Source organism: Cherax quadricarinatus, chromosome 30, assembly GCF_038502225.1.
Source record: "Cherax quadricarinatus isolate ZL_2023a chromosome 30, ASM3850222v1, whole genome shotgun sequence".
Lineage (NCBI taxonomy): Eukaryota > Metazoa > Arthropoda > Malacostraca > Decapoda > Parastacidae > Cherax > Cherax quadricarinatus.
In genome coordinates, this window is record NC_091321.1 from 4,697,221 (window position 1) to 4,713,788 (window position 16,568).

At 42.6% G+C, this 16,568-nt stretch overlaps 1 protein-coding gene across 2 annotated transcripts in view; it reads right to left on the reverse strand.

Annotated features, from left to right (window-relative positions):
• LOC128692607 (transducin-like enhancer protein 4) overlaps window positions 1–15,121 on the reverse strand; it is a 222,011-nt gene extending 206,890 nt beyond the window's left edge. For both annotated transcript variants that reach the window (XM_070089847.1, XM_070089846.1), the window contains exons 1-2: window positions 14,961–15,121; window positions 3,669–4,213 (exon numbers count right to left, since the gene is read on the reverse strand). In XM_070089847.1, the coding sequence (XP_069945948.1) occupies window positions 3,669–3,737 (69 nt within the window). In that variant the 5' untranslated portion in view covers window positions 3,738–4,213; window positions 14,961–15,121. The remainder of the gene's footprint in view (window positions 1–3,668; window positions 4,214–14,960) is intronic.
• Between the last annotated feature and the right edge of the window lie 1,447 nt (window positions 15,122–16,568).

The following is a 16,568-nucleotide window of genomic DNA, read 5'->3' on the forward strand; positions in this document are numbered from 1 at the left end:
ACGTACCTTTCACTGTTATTAGACTTGCTGTCAGACGGCTCTTTCTACTGTGTGTGTGTGTGTGTGTGTGTGTGTGTGTGTGTGTGTGTGTGTGTGTGTGTTTATTCCATTTGTGACCTGGTTGTGGACATACGACGAAGTATTGGGCTACCATCTGTGTCATTTGGACACATACCACTGTCAGTGCTGGGCTTTCATCTGTGTCATGTAGACACATACCACTGTCAGTGCTGGGCTATCATCTGTGTCATGTAGACACATACCAATGTAAGTGCTGGACTATCATCTGTGTCATATGGATCCTCTCCGGATAAAGTGTGTCCCCTTGTCTCGCCTTCCTCAGTCCTCGAGTATTTATGTGTGGTTCATGTCACCTCCTGCTGTACGGTCCTCGTGGGAGGTGCGCACTCGCTCCAGTCCTTGTACCTCCCACCTTCCCAGCACCGGCATGGAGTCTTACCTCTTTAAAAACATTCTCCAGCACCGCTTTGTTTGGATGCGTAAGAGGTTCCACACTGCTGCTGCTTACTCGAGGAAGCAGCAGCGGGAACAAGATGGACAGATTTAGATTAAGAAAGGGCAAGTGGGAAATACGGCGATGGAGGTGTAGACGAGTGCGACAAACTCCCAAGTAACGTCACTGAGGTGAGAATTCTTGGGTAGCTACCAATACTGGTTGGACGGGTATATGAGTGGGTGTGAGAGGGACCCACCTAGCATGAGCCCTAATGGTGTTCCCTCATTCGTATGGCTTTTTTTTTGTGAGGAAGAATAATGTGTAGTCCACATTTCTGAGGATCATTCCTCATGTTTGCTAATGCAGCATATACCGCTGATCTTTCACGGTATATGCTGCATTAGCAAGCATGTGGTGGATATGTGGGTCAGCGAGCTGCCAGCAGCAACAGTTGGGTTGGCAAGGCAAGCACCAGACAAGCCTGACCCAGGGCAGGGCTGTGGGAGTACAAAAACTCTCGAAACTCATCGGAGGTACTTCAAAGGAGGAAGCAGCAATATGTTGCAACATCCAGTTCATGGCAGGAATCAAGAGGACTGGCCAGGTGATAACCTCCAGTCATCAACTGGCCAGGTGATAACCTCCAGTCATCAACTGGCCAGGTGATAACCTCCAGTCATCAACTGGTGTTTCTCATTCCCTCCAAGTGGTCTGCTGTTGTGGTTGTTGTCCATGGTTACTGCTGTTGGTTATTGTTGCTTTTTCTTCTTCTCATTCTTCTTTTCCTCCTCCTCCTCCTCCTCCTCCTCCCAGGTGGTCTGGCATCTCTTAATAAAACTCCGGAATATTATTGCTGTCATTTTGGTTGTTGTAGTTACTGTGATTTACAAAGAAAAAAAACACTAAACCCGTATGTGCCTCGGAGTAAGCTTGACTCCTGATTCCAAAGTTACAGCATGTAAACTAATATATATGTCGTGCCGAATAAGTAAAATTGATCAATTAGCAAGAACTCATTTAAAGCTCTTTCTAAAATTTTCTCTTATACGTTTAAAGATATATTTCTTTTATGTTAATGTAAAATTAATAATTTTGTACCAAAAGAACCTTAGAAAACTTACCTAACCTTATTATAACAAGCACAATTTAATTGAGCCTAATCCGACTAAATATATTTTAGATAAGTTTACAGTAATTTAATAATAAACAAACACAATGAAATATTTTTTTTTCGTTAGGTTCAGAATGATTTTTGCGAAATTATTGCATACACAAATTTTCACTTGCCTCATTTGGTAAGAAGAGCGTTGCTATTTAAGCCAAACTCGCAAGTTTTACGTATTCGGCACGACATATATATAAGCGGACGAAGGACCGAGCCTTCCCCCACTCCCTGTACAGAATGATCCACTCACCGGGTCACTCTCATCTTGGAATATACAGTATCATAACCCGGGGGCTCGGGATACGTACCTTAATGTATATTCTAGTAACCGGAGGTCAACAATACAGAAATAATTCGTTCCAGTGTATGTATTAGCAATGTATAATACGTAATACTTGCCGAGTGAATTTGTAAACAATACACACCAATGTATTACATGCTGAGTATATAAAAATGAGGGTGTCATAGGGTGTATGTGTGTGTAAGAAACCTGCAAGTGTATAAACTGGTGCAGCAAATTACATAAGGTATGAAGCAACATGGCAGAATAAGTATGTGTATAAAAATACAACTATATCATAAAGTGTATTAATAAGTGAAGGTTAGGGGCGCCATGAGCACAGTAAGGGAAACAGTGTATCAACATTCGTGGTCCCAGACTATTTTACCATAAGATATCCGAAACACTGCTGGGATAAGTGCAGAAGTATTCAAGAGGAAACAGGACAAGCGTCTTCACTAGATGCCAAATCAACCAGGCAGTGATGGACATGTGGGTCAGCAGACCAGCAGCAGCAATAGCCTGGTTGACCAGGCAATCATCAGACGAGTCTGGCCCAAGGCCGGGCTCTGGGAGTAGAAGAGAACTCGAAACTCACCAAAGGTATATCAAAGGCAGGCTTGTCTGGTGCTTGCCTGGTCAATCAGGCTGTTGCTGCTGGCAACAGCCTGGTTGATCTGGCACCTGGTGAAGATACTTGTCCAGTTTCCTCTTGAAGACTTCTACACTTGTCCCAGTATTGTTTCTGATATCTTATGATAAGATGTTGAATAGTCAGGGACCCCGGACGTCAGTAGAGTGAGTGTTGGTGTATAAGACACTAAAATAATCACAATAGAATGAATGTCGGTGCGTGAAGCACGAAAATACAGAGCAGAATGCGTTTGGGTGTATAAAATTCAGGAACATGAACAGCAGTGTGATTATATAAATGTGGGCACAGTAGAACTTTGAGTGTACAAAATACAGGATTTTGTATACATGGTTTTGGAAAAACCTACAGGTTGATGAGACGCCTGTGCAACATTTGTAAATCTTTACCCTGGAAACGTTTTGCCCGCCAGTGGCTTCTTCGGTCCAATACACAGAAGAACTAGTGGATTTTTCCACTGGTGATGCCACCTACCATTGCTTCACCTCACCTGTCTGCAGTATATAAGCCTCTTCTCCGCGCAAATGGTGATGGACTGACCACATGGACTCCAGGCTGAGGGACTGATTACCTCAAACTCCTTATCTTCCACCGTTTTTCTCTGTATTGGACTGAAGCCACTGCCGAAACGTTTCTCCAGAATAAAGATTCGCAAATTCTGCACAAGTGTCTCATTTATCAAAAACACATGTATGTACCACAAGGTGTACATTATTAGTATCTACTAGACAGATATACCTTTACATGTGAAACATCTGGGTATCTTTAATTTGTAGACGTTTCGCCATCCAGTGTCTTTATCAATACAATACAAGGACATAATATGAAGACTGTAGAAGTATACATAAAAGACGAGGTAATCAGTCCCTCAGTTTAGGGGTAGGTGATGAGCACAGTAGTCTTCAAGACTACGGAGCCCATTACCTACTTCTACAGTCTTCTACCTACTTCTACATTACCTACCTATACCTCTACAGTCTTCACATTATGTCCTTGTATTGTATGGTATTGATAAAGCCACTGGATATTAAAGATACCCAGATGTTGCACATGTGTCTAATTCTTCATCTTGTCGGTACTGTATACCAATCATACACACAGTAAGAATACTCACTGGTAAGCTGACGGGATGTCTGGTAGCAGCCGCCGCGGCTACTGCAGCGTTCATAGCTGCTGGGTACATCCTGGCGAGAGTCCTCACCCCCACCAACACACCTCTACCACTGCTACACCCAGGGTGTAGCACACCCTTTTCGGGCTAAAAAAAAAAAACACACACTCCCACGTTCACTCGTTCCGCTTAAAACACTTCCAAAATAACTGGTGTTCACTGCTTACTAAATCAAGGATAATCACTGTGCGTTGAGCAACAATCACTTTGGTTTCACGTTAACGCGAAAATCACACACATTGCAGGTACACTCAACGCAGATAAGTGATCCAGATTGTGCGGTTCACTAACAGTCACCGTGACTGCTCTTCATGTTACCACCGTGAGATCACCAGCACTGCTGAAAGTCGTATACACCTCCATCTTTCAAGCTACACGGAGCGCCTCTCGGAAAAAAAACACTTCCTTCTTTTCTCCGTTTACATCACATCCAAACTGTGTACAGCAGACGGTCCCGCACTCAACGTGAGCATCAGCGCCTGTCACACCTGCAACAACACCCCCACTTACAATTATCTCTATTGTGATATGCTTGACTGTGCCCTCTTTCCCTCCCTCCCATCTCTCTCCTTTTAAGAACCTAAGAACATAAGGAGCACTGCAACAGGCCTACTGGCCCATCCTAGGCAGGTCCAACTTACACTCAATTTGTGTTTACAAATACCCAAAGTTCTCACTTCAGTGACACTGGGGAGTTTGTGAATGATAACAACACAAAAGGTTCAAAGTAACAACAGCACAAAAAGTTCCGTTTGGGAAAAATATTAATGATATTCTTAAGAAGCAGATATAACCACCCATGACCTGCTCACTGCACGTGGGATCAACTAATTAATATCGCAATTTTCTAGTACTCTAACATCAATAATTTTTATTTAATCCCTAAAAACAGGAGTTAGAGTAAACTCCTGGTGTATATACACTGAGGTATACACCTCCGTGTATAAACATTAACTGAACATGTATATATCTTCCTTAATTACTTAAATTCGTGCGTGTCTGTATACTGACTACATTCAAGATAAAGACTGTGTTCTCCAGTGATTGTAAAGACGTTGTCTATGAGCGAATACACTCAGCTGTAAAGCAAACACAAGCACAAACAAGGAGCTGTGATTCAACCCCTGAAAGCACAGCTAGGTGGGTGCATGTGTATACAAACTAGCCGCTGGAAGCAAACACCATACACAGTTTCAAGAGTATGATCGTGCCCTGATGGCTAGAAATCGGAAAAGTAGGTTGCAGTAGGAGTTAAATCAGGGGTCCAGGAGCTGGGAATCGACCTCTGTAAAAACTTGTTATGTGTGTGTACTTTCTTCTCCTCCTCCTCCTCTTCCTCTTTCTCCTCCATTTCGTGTCTCCCTCCCTCTCCTATCTCTGTCCCTCTCCTGTCTCCCTCCATTTTCTGCCTCCCTCCCTTTCCTGTCTCCCTCCTTCTCCTGTCTCCCTCCCACTAATGTCTTCCTTTTTCCCTCCATTTTCTCCCCCGCCATCACACCTTTCCCCTGGTGGACTGACAGTGCTGCCACCACCTGTCCCGTGTCCCTGGGTTGAGTAATGAACGAGGCCGCCCCTTTGATCAGCAGTCGGCGAGCAGCCGCCACCCCTGCTCACTACTCTATCATCCACTACCGTCCACCCATCACCCTTCACCAACATCCACCCCTCATCCTTCAGTAACATCCACTCATCCTTCAGCAACATCCACTACTCATCCTTCAGCATCATCCACTACTCATCCTTCAGCAACATCCACATCCATCCACTCCTCATCCTTCAAGAACATCCACTCCTCATCCTTCAGCAACATCCACTCCTCGTCCTTCAGCAACATCCACTCCTCATCCTTTAAGAACATCCATTCCTCATCCTTCAGCAACATCCACTCCTCATCCTTCAGTAACATCCACATTCATCCACTCCTTATCTTTCAAGAACATCCACTGCTCATCCTTCAAGAGCATCCACTCCTCATCCTTCAAGAACATCCACTCCTCATCCTTCAGCAACATCCACTCCTCATCCTTCAGCAACATCCACTCCTCATCCTTTAAGAACATCCATTCCTCATCCTTTAGCAACATCCACTCCTCATCCTTCAGCAACATCCACATTCATCCACTCCTTATCCTTCAAGAACATCCACTCCTCATCCTTTAAGAACGTCCACTCCTCATCCTTCAAGAGCATCCACTCCTCATCCTTTAAAAACATCCACTCCTCATCCTTCAACACATCCACTCATCCTTCAACACATCCACTCATCCTTCAACACATCCACTCCTCATCCTTCAACAACATCCACTCCTCATCCTTCAACAACATCCACTCCACCTCCTTCAGCAGCATCCATTCCACATCCTTCAGCAACATCCACTCCTCATCCTTCAACAACAAACGCTCCTCATCCTTCAACAACTTCCACTCCTCATCCTTCAACAACATACACTCCACATCCTTCAGCAACTTTCATTCCACATCCTTCAGCAACATTCATTCCACATCCTTCAATAACATCCACTCATCCTTCAACAACATTCACTCCTCATACTTATGCAACATCCGCTCCTCATCCTTCAACAACTTCCACTCCTTATTCTTCAGCAACATTCGCTCCTCATCCTTCAACAACATTCACTCTGCATCCTTCAACAACATCCACTTCTCATCCTTCAACATCCACTCCTCATCCTTCAACAACTTCCACTCCTCATTCTTCAGCAACATCCACTTCTCATCCTTCAACAACATTCACTCCGCATCCTTCAGCAACCTCCACATCCATCCACTCATCCTTCAGCAACCTCCACATCCATCCACTCATCCTTCAGCAACCTCCACATCCATCCACTCATCCTTCAGCAACCTCCACATCCATCCACTCATCCTTCAGCAACCTCCACATCCATCCACTCATCCTTCAGCAACCTCCACATCCATCCACTCATCATTCAGCAACACCCACATCCATCCACTCATCCTTCAGCAACCTCCACATCCATCCACTCATCCTTCAGCAACCTCCACATCCATCCACTCATCATTCAGCAACACCCACATCCATCCACTCATCCTTCAGCAACACCCACATCCATCCACTCATCCTTCATCAACCTCCACATCCATCCACTCATCCTTCAGCAACCTCCACATCCATCCACTCATCATTCAGCAACACCCACATCCATCCACTCATCCTTCAGCAACCTCCACATCCATCCACTCATCCTTCAGCAACCTCCACATCCATCCACTCATCCTTCAGCAACCTCCACATCCATCCACTCATCCTTCAGCAACCTCCACATCCATCCACTCATCCTTCAGCAACCTCCACATCCATCCACTCATCCATCACCTGGGATTTATTCGTGGTGTTTTATCATTCGTGTTAAGCTTAAAAAAATAATTTTGTTCTTGTGCAAAAAAATATTCAGTGATATTTTTTTCAGCAGCGATCAGTAATTTATTGTTATATACAGTATTATTTTTTTACAGGAAAATGCTGTGAGTTTGCATTAAATAATTGCTGATTCAGTGTGTGGTTAACGTGGTTAAATTGGTTAATATTTTAAAGGCATTCTCACTTAATACTGCGGTGTGCTAATACTGGTCTGGTCTGGGACCGGGCCGCGGGGACGATGACCCCTTCCCTTGGAATTGAGTACAGGTAAACTGAGGTAAGGCTATATAGGGCAAGGGGCGACTGTTGGCCAGGGAGGAATAAGGAGGGAAGAGGAAGGTACCGTAAGTTGTGGAACTGTGCTGCCTCACGTTGTTGTGATTTTATTGTCTCTCTGTTGAGTTGTGTTCTTCCCTTGCATCCCTCACCTCTTTCTCCCCCTCTCCCGACAGCGCCCCTCCCTTCATATACCCTTCCAGCACCTCCCTCACACATCCAACCAGCACCCCCACACATTCTACCAGCACCCCCCCCCCAGCCCCTTCACACACCCTACCAGCACCCCCAGCTTCATACGTCCTCTTCCTTAAATGCTGTCTCTGTAATCCCCTGGGGGAACCCTTAATCTCCCAACATAAAAGCCCCCCCCCACACCTAACCAACCACCACCCCACAATTTCCCAGCCACCCATCGCACTACTATTATATGCTCTCTACACTCCCACACTACCAAACACTCAACCACCGCCGCACCACTCTCTACCACCACCACTACCGCCACTCCAACCCCCATCACAGAAACCACCACCACTGCTACCACACTTCACCCTCACTTTCATCCGACACTTCCCAGCAGCCCCACTTCAAGACTACACCACAATCCCGCCCTGGCAACCCTCAAACACACCTCCGTACCACTTGTGATCCCCACCTAAATCTTTCCACCACAAAACAATAAAAACTCACCCCAACCCTCTCCACCAACACCCACCCTTCACCACTATCATCACCACCCACTCCTGAAGCAGGTGACAGGTAAATCAAAGGTAAAATCACCACTGTCACCAACACCATAATCAACAAACACACCCACCACTCACTGTCACCACCCACAACTAGCACTACCACCCACCGCCACCACCACACCCTTCACATCCACAGCCACAACCATTATCACAACCATCTACCACACCCTCACCACCACAGCTGCCACCACCTACCCCACACCACCACCACAACACCCTGTCTTCCCCTCTCAGTTTTTCACTTCCCCCCTTTCCCCACCCCCCACGCTCCAACCTCACGTCTCCCCCCGGACACATGCATCATTAAGGCTTCACTTGGTGGTCAGCCGCAGCTTGGGCTCCACTTAAAAGGCTTCCTTAATATAGCTTTAACTTCTGAGGATTCTATGTTGGGCGCGCGCGCGCGCGCGCGTGCTTGTGTGTGCTTGTGTGTGTGTGTGTGTGTGTGTGTGTGTGTGTGTGTGTGTGTGTGTGTGTGTGTGTGGCTGCAGGGGCCGAGTCCTAGCTCCTGGTCCCTTATATTCATAGCAGATCTAAACTCAGTAGCCACTTTATTAGGTACACCCGTACACCTGCTCGTTAATGCAAATATCCAATCAACCAATCATGTGGCAGCACCTCAGTGCCTAAAGTCATGCAGACATGGTTAAGATGTCCGGTTGTTGTTCAGACTGAACATCAAAATAGGGAAGAAATGTGATCTAAGTTACTTTGACGGTGGAATGATTGTTGGTCCCAAACGACGTAGTTTAAGTATCTCAGTAACTGTTGATCTGGGATTTTCACGCATAAGTCTCTATAGAGTTTACAGAAAATGGTGTGAAAACACAAAACATCTGGTGAGCGGAATTTCTGTGGGCGAAAACGCATTGTTAATGAGAGAGGTCAGAGTATGACCAGACTGATTGCAACAGTAGTACGCAACAGAGCATCTTTGAACACACAGCACGTCAAACCTTGAAGTGGATGGGCTACAGTGGGCACAGGCTCACCAAAACTGAATGAAAGTCGAAGATTAGAAAAACGCATCCTTTTTCTTATCTATGTCACGAAGAATTCAGGCTGTTCTGGGGGCAAAGGGGGCCCTACCCAGTACTAGAAGTGTACTTAATAAAGTGGCCCCTGATTGTGTATCACAATACGATCACTGTCACAAACATTCCTACTCCTTCACAATTTGTATAATTATCAAATTGAGTTATATTGTTTTATTTCCAGTGAGAGGGATGAATAATTGGTGAGGGGATGAATAACTTATGAGGTGAATAACTGGTCTGAGGTGATAAATAACTGATGTGAGGCAATGAATAACTGATGTGAGGCAACGAATAACTGGTGTGAGGTGATGAACAAGTGGTGTAAAATTGTGTTGTACACCAGTTTTCTAGACGCGAGATGTAACTATGTGTACATATGTACATGGCAGCAGTGTGCATACGACTCAATATGTACACAGCACATTGTGTACAAGACCGCTGTGTACATATTAAAGCAATATGTACACGAGAGCACAATACGAAGACGATGGCACAATGTGTACACGACGGCACAATGTATACGCGACGGCACGTACACGACAACGCCTGTGTACACAACACTGTGTATACAACTGCATAATGTGTACAGAGCAGCGAAGTGTGTACAAGACAACCAAATGAGTATACGACTACATGTGTACACAATATGCATACGACAGTAGTGTGCTCAGCATGTGTACATGACGTGTGCACGGCAGCACAGTGTACACTTGCAGTGTGTACACAACAGCAAGTGTACACTACAACATAATTATTTTTCTTTGTTACCCATTAAATATTTGTAACAGCTAAATAAAACACTCAACACCAGGCGACTGTTTTTCTGACGTTTAGAATCCTGAGTACTGCGTGTTAGGTACCTAGCATGGGCCAGCAGGCCTTCTGCAGTACTCCTTTTTCTTATGTTCTTCAGTACTGAGTCCTGAGTACTGGATGCTGAGTACTGAATACTGGGTCTTGAGTACTGGATACTGGGTCCTGAATACCGAATACTGGGTCAGGAGTTCTGAACCTCTAGGGCGTGTTAGTTCTCTTATGGATATACAAGTCTCCCTGCGTACTCACCTATGTGTGGTTACAGGGGTGAAGTTTCAGCTCCTGGCCCCGTGTGTGTGTGTGTGTGTGTGTGTGTGTGTGTGCGTGTGCGTGTGCGTGTGTGTGTGTGTGTGTGTGTGAGCGCACGCGCGGGCTTAAGTGTGGGCGTGCTTGCGTGCGAGAGCTTGTAAATCCCAATTTGTAGGTACAGCGGCAAAGCCATGCTCGTGGTGTCCCATCTCCAGTAATTATTTCATCATATAATTTTAAAAAATCTAGTGATAGGAATTACTACCTCGTAATTTATTCCACTGTTCCGCTACTCCGAGATTTTTTTTTTTTTAGTATATCCTCGGCTTCGCCTTTATTAAATGTGTAGCCTCTTGTCATATCTCTGGAAGGTAATACGGACCCATTTTTCTAGTTCTTTTATGCTCTTATATGCCATCTTAATGCCCTTATATGCTCTTAATCAGATAGACAGCAAGGCAGTCAAATGGGTGCCTGATGAAGGTATTGTCAACAGTGAAAGTCTGACATTGTCTACATTGCTTGCTGGGTGTCCGTTTTCTGTTAATGCGACACAACTTCTTAACTGTCTTTTATTCTGTTTATTTCCGTTGGGTAAGTTTATTTAGGTACAGGTACACATAAATACAGTTACACAAATTATCATACACGATAACATAGGTGTAACACAAAACAAGTCGAAGTGACTCATTTCCATTGTGGTATGTTTAATTGGTTATTTTGTATAGATCGAAGACAGTCTAATCCTGATGGAGGAATTTAATGCAAAACTTAAGTGGGAAATCCACATAGAGGTTTAGGTCGGGTGATCATGCCTCCTGTTATTCCTTTTACCAGCCATGGAGACTGAACTCTTCTCTAGGTTGAGGGACTGACCACCTCAAATACTTTTTCTCCAAGGTTGATGGACTGATTACATCATCTTTATTTCATTACCACTGTTCCCTCTGTATTTGACTGAAGAAGCCTACTGTGTAGGCGAAATGTTTCATCAATAATTTCTACCAACTACCCTGGGTATCGGTAGTGCATGAAGCCTTTTATTAAGAATGGAGGTACTGCAGTAGGCCTACTGGCCCATGGTAGACAGGTCCAGGTCCAGTTTACACCCATTCACTCAGGTATCTGTCGCCAGTCTGTTTCTGAGGCTACCCATGGAAGATGCTTCAGTGACGCTACCTGTTCCATTCAGTCACAACTCTACTGCCAAATCCGTACTTCCCTATACCCTTTCTAAATATTAATTTACCTTACATAAATTATTATTATTATTATTATTATTATTATTATTATTATTATTATTATTATTATTATAATCAAAAAGAAGCGCTAAGCCACAAGGACTATACAGACCTTACATAAATAAATTGCTGAAGTTGGAGTATAACCTTGGAAATTCTATTATTTATAATTTTAATAATCAAATGAAGCTCTAAACTCGAAAGGGTCATACAGCTCTTGATATATATTTTAGATACGAAGCCAAGAAGTCTTGGAGAAATGGTCTGGTGATACCGACAAGATAAGGAAAGACACTTATGTACAGTTCAAGACATTTATTAAAGAAAACGTTTCGCCAGTAGCGAAACGTTTCCTTTAATAAATGTCCCGAACTTTACATAAGTGTCTTTTTCAAAGAAATCTTATCAAATTTATTACGAACACTTTTTTACTGCTTGATGCTCACCACAACTCCCAGGCTTTTTTTTTTTTTTTCATAATTTAGATAATGATCCCACACAGCACCTGCACGTTCCGATTTGGGCCTAATGTATGTTAAAACATTTACAGCATTTCCTTCATATATATTTTGAGAGCTGCTTTGCAGTTTGACAGTTGGATAGGAGTTGGTTACAGTTTCGCTTATTTAACCTGGTGATACACAAATAACACGCACATAGGAGAAACGAAGACGTCTCGGTCCAACTTAGACCATTAACTAGTCAGTGATCCAAGTCGGACCGAAACGTCGTTGTTTCTTTCTCCCAAGTGCGGGTTATTTGTGTGTTGTTCTAGTGACAATTTGATATCTTTTTGTTCATTCTGGTGATATATTTTAAATAGCTTCTGGTTCTCCTCTTCTAATGCTTAGAATATTTTGTCACACAATCTATTATTACGTGGCCTGATTTCCATTAAATGGCATTTGTCTACATTAAGTTTCATCATCCATCTGTTACTCCACTGGCTCAGTTTATCAAAACCATACTGTATGGATTGTCTTTTTTTTTCTTATTTACTTTGCATAAGATTATTAAATAATTCAAAACCAAGCAGTACATGTATATGTCTATGAAATCTTATGTAAGCTTCGTAGCTCAGTGGTACATCGTTAGACCAGCTATATGTCAGGACCACTCCCGGCTATTCTTCCGTTTGTTTATCTGCAGCTTATATATATATATATTATATATATATATATATATATATATATATATAATATATATATATATACATATATATATATATATATGCATGCTGCATTTTGGGCACACGCCCCAGCTCTGAGGAGCTGGATGAGATTTTCGCCTTATAATCGGTGATACACACGTAACAACATGTACCGTATATGCCACCTTTATATCAACAATGTATCTCTTAAATCTTCTGTGCCATATTATGTAATAAAATATTCCTATTGGTAAAAAAAAAAAAAAAATAGTTCAAAAAAAAAAAAAAAAAAAAAAAAAAATAAAAATATAAATATATATATATATATATATATATATATGTATGTATATATATTAAAATCATTCTCCCCTGGGCGAGTACAGGTCCTTGTGCCACCCCATGTATGACATCGCGTGTGGACATTTTTCCTCATATCACTGTTCATATTTTTCTCTCAAACATAAAGGCTCTTATTCATTGTTATAGCTTCGTTATATTCATCTTATGCTTTGTCGTTTCTAAATTAATATTTCATGACTAACTATTAAAGATTTTTTTTTCCTTAAATACAACCTCTCCATCCATTTTTTCTTTGTGTGTTGAGGTGTGTGCGCTGTGTGTATGTGTGTGCGCGTGCCCTCGTGGGTGCACTAGGCAAGGCAGTGCACCAGGAACTAGAATCGTCAGGTAGCAGTAGCCATCATAGCCACCCCTCTTATTTTCCACCACACTGTAAAACCCACACTCATCCCACAGTGTAAAACCTACACTCATCCCACAATATAAAACCTACACTCATCCCACAATATAAAACCTACACTCATCCCATAATATAAAACCTACACTCATCCCATAATATAAAACCTACACTCATCCCACAATATAAAACCTACACACATCCCACAATATAAAACCTACACTCATTGCACAATATAAAACCCACACTCATCCCACAGTGTAAAACCTACACTCATCCCACAATATAAAATCTACACTCATCCCACAGTGTAAAACCTACACTCATCCCACAATATAAAACCTACACTCATCCCACAATATAAAACCCACACTCATCCCACAGTGTAAAACCTACACTCATCCCACAATATAAAACCCACACTCATCCCAGTGTAAAACATACACTCATCCCACAATATAAAACCTACACTCATCCCACAATATAAAACCTACACTCATCCCACAATATAAAACCTACACTCACCCCACAATATAAAACCTACACTCATCCCACAATATAAAACCTACACTCATCCCACAATATAAAACCTACACTCACCCCACAATATAAAACCTACACTCATCCCACAATATAAAACCTACACTCACCCCACAATATAAAACCTACACTCATCCCACAATATAAAGCCTACATTCATCCCACAATATAAAACCTACACTCATCCCACAGTGTAAAACCTACACTCACCCCACAATATAAAACCTACACTCATCTCACAATATAAAACCTACACTCATCCCACAATATAAAACCTACACTCATCTCACAATATAAAACCTACACTCATCCCACAATATAAAACCTACACTCATCTCACAATATAAAACCTACACTCATCCCACAGTGTAAAACCTACACTCATCCCACAGTGTAAAACCTACACTCATCTCACAATATAAAACCTACACTCATCTCACAATATAAAACCTACACTCATCTCACAATATAAAACCTACATTCATCCCACAATAGAACCCATGGTTCTAGTTAAAACAAAAAAAAATCCACTAGACACGACAAAAAAAAACAGAACTAGTTTTTGATAACACTGTTTTCAGACGCTACATTTTTCACTGTCCATACATTTTTCACATCACTGTTTAACTCACTTTCACTATACTGTTTCCCAACCTGTTTCACACTTCGCTGTTTCCCGACCTGTTTCACACTTCACTGTTTCCCGACCTGTTTTCACACTTCACTGTTTCCCGACCTGTTTTCACACTTCACTGTTTCCCGACCTGTTTCACACTTCACTGTTTCCCGACCTGTTTTCACACTTCACTGTTTTCCCGACCTGTTTTCACACTTAAGTTTCCCGACCCGTTTCACATTTCACTGTTTTCTGACCATACACATTTTCACAAAGTTTTTTCCTGAGTAATTTCCAACTACTGTGCCGTTTAATTTATCAAAATTTTGGTTCTATGCATCCAGAAATACAACTGCTGCATTTTTTTTTTTCTGATAAAAATTTTCTTGAGTCAAAAATTACATAAATTATAGCGAACACAAAAGAACACTGTACATCCTTCTTGAACCGAGATAGAGCACCTTGAGAGAGGGATGTAAATCCAGGCTAGATCCTTGCTTGCGCCAGTGACAAACTAGGTGAGATCCACGGGAGCACTAAATCCAAGCGTAGGTTCCACTAGACACGGGAGAAGAGACAGTAGCATCCACACGTATCTGAGGTCGCCACTCAACTGGCGGCTCTGTGCGTTCTCTACCCCCTCGATTCTGGCCATTCCTCCCCCTTCCTCCTGTCCCCCAAACTCCCTCTTTCTCTCCGCTCCCCATCTCTCTCTCTCTCTCTCTCTCTCTCTCTCTCTCTCTCTCTCTCTCTCTCTCTCAGTGCTTACACTTTGTCAAACGCGAGCGATGTTGAGATCACTGTAGTTTGGTTTGAATGTTTTCCCCGGGTTTATTTGATGCTCTCAGTCGCCATGGTTTGTTTTCTGTAAATTTGTCATTCGTTCACTAAATTTATATATATATATATATATATATATATATATATATATATATATATATATATATATATATATATATATATATATATATATATATATATATATATATATATATATATCGTTTCCTTTTTTTGTGGTTCTGTGGGAGTTTTGCGGCTTTGTGAGATTGTGTTAGTACGGTTTTTGTGTCTTGAATAGTTTTTTTTTTTTGTGGTGGTGTGGGTGTACGGGTGATGGCGATAGTAATGGTAGTGAGAGGTGTTGTGGAGCTGAGCATGGCGTGTGGTGGTGGTGACGGTGGTAGTTTTGTGGATACTGTTGGTGATGTGGGTGTTTGTGGTGGTGGTAGCGTGGAGGCTGGTGGCGATGGTGATGTTGTGTTGGTGGTAGTGGTTGCGTGAATGTTGGTGGTATTGGTAGTAGTGGGAGTACGAATGTTGGTGGTGCTGGTAGAAGCGGTAGTGTGAATGTTAATGGTGATAGTAGTGGCCGAGTGCTGTAAACAGTTTAATACCCCTTTTCCCCTCCCTCCATTCTCCTTCCCCGCTGAATCCATCTCAAGAAATCTGCGCAACTGTTTACGAAGGTACACGCTGGACCTTTGGTAAACAATCACACCATCCCTTGAATAAATCACCGCCAGTGAGGTATCGGTGCTGGGAGACGAAGTGCTAGAAGCGGCCGGTGGGGATATACCTATTTACCAATGGGAAGATTGGGTCTAAACTCCGATTTATCTATAATCAACCTGCACTCGCTACCGTGTAAATTACGGGGGAACTGCAAAATCACAGTAATATTGGATGTATCAGCTACATTTTGAAGTCAACCTCGATTAGAATAATTTGACCAGGGTTGGTAAATGGTGTAGCGATACCGATGAACTGTGGGACAAGAACACTTGTGTACAAGTCAGTACGTTTATTAAAAGCAACATTTCGCCAGTGAGTGGCTTCATAAGTCTCATCAGAGTTTAGCAAGAATGTTCTTGTATTCTTCTTCTTTTTATTATTATTATTATTATTATTATTATTATTATTATTATTATTGAGAGCACTAAACCTGCAGGGATTATACAGCACCTGTGGGAGGGGGGGGGATGGAAGGCATTCAGACTTAGTTCAGGAAATTGAAGCACAGATCCAATTCCCTAGATCAAGAACCTCTCACCAGCATCAAGGAACCATCG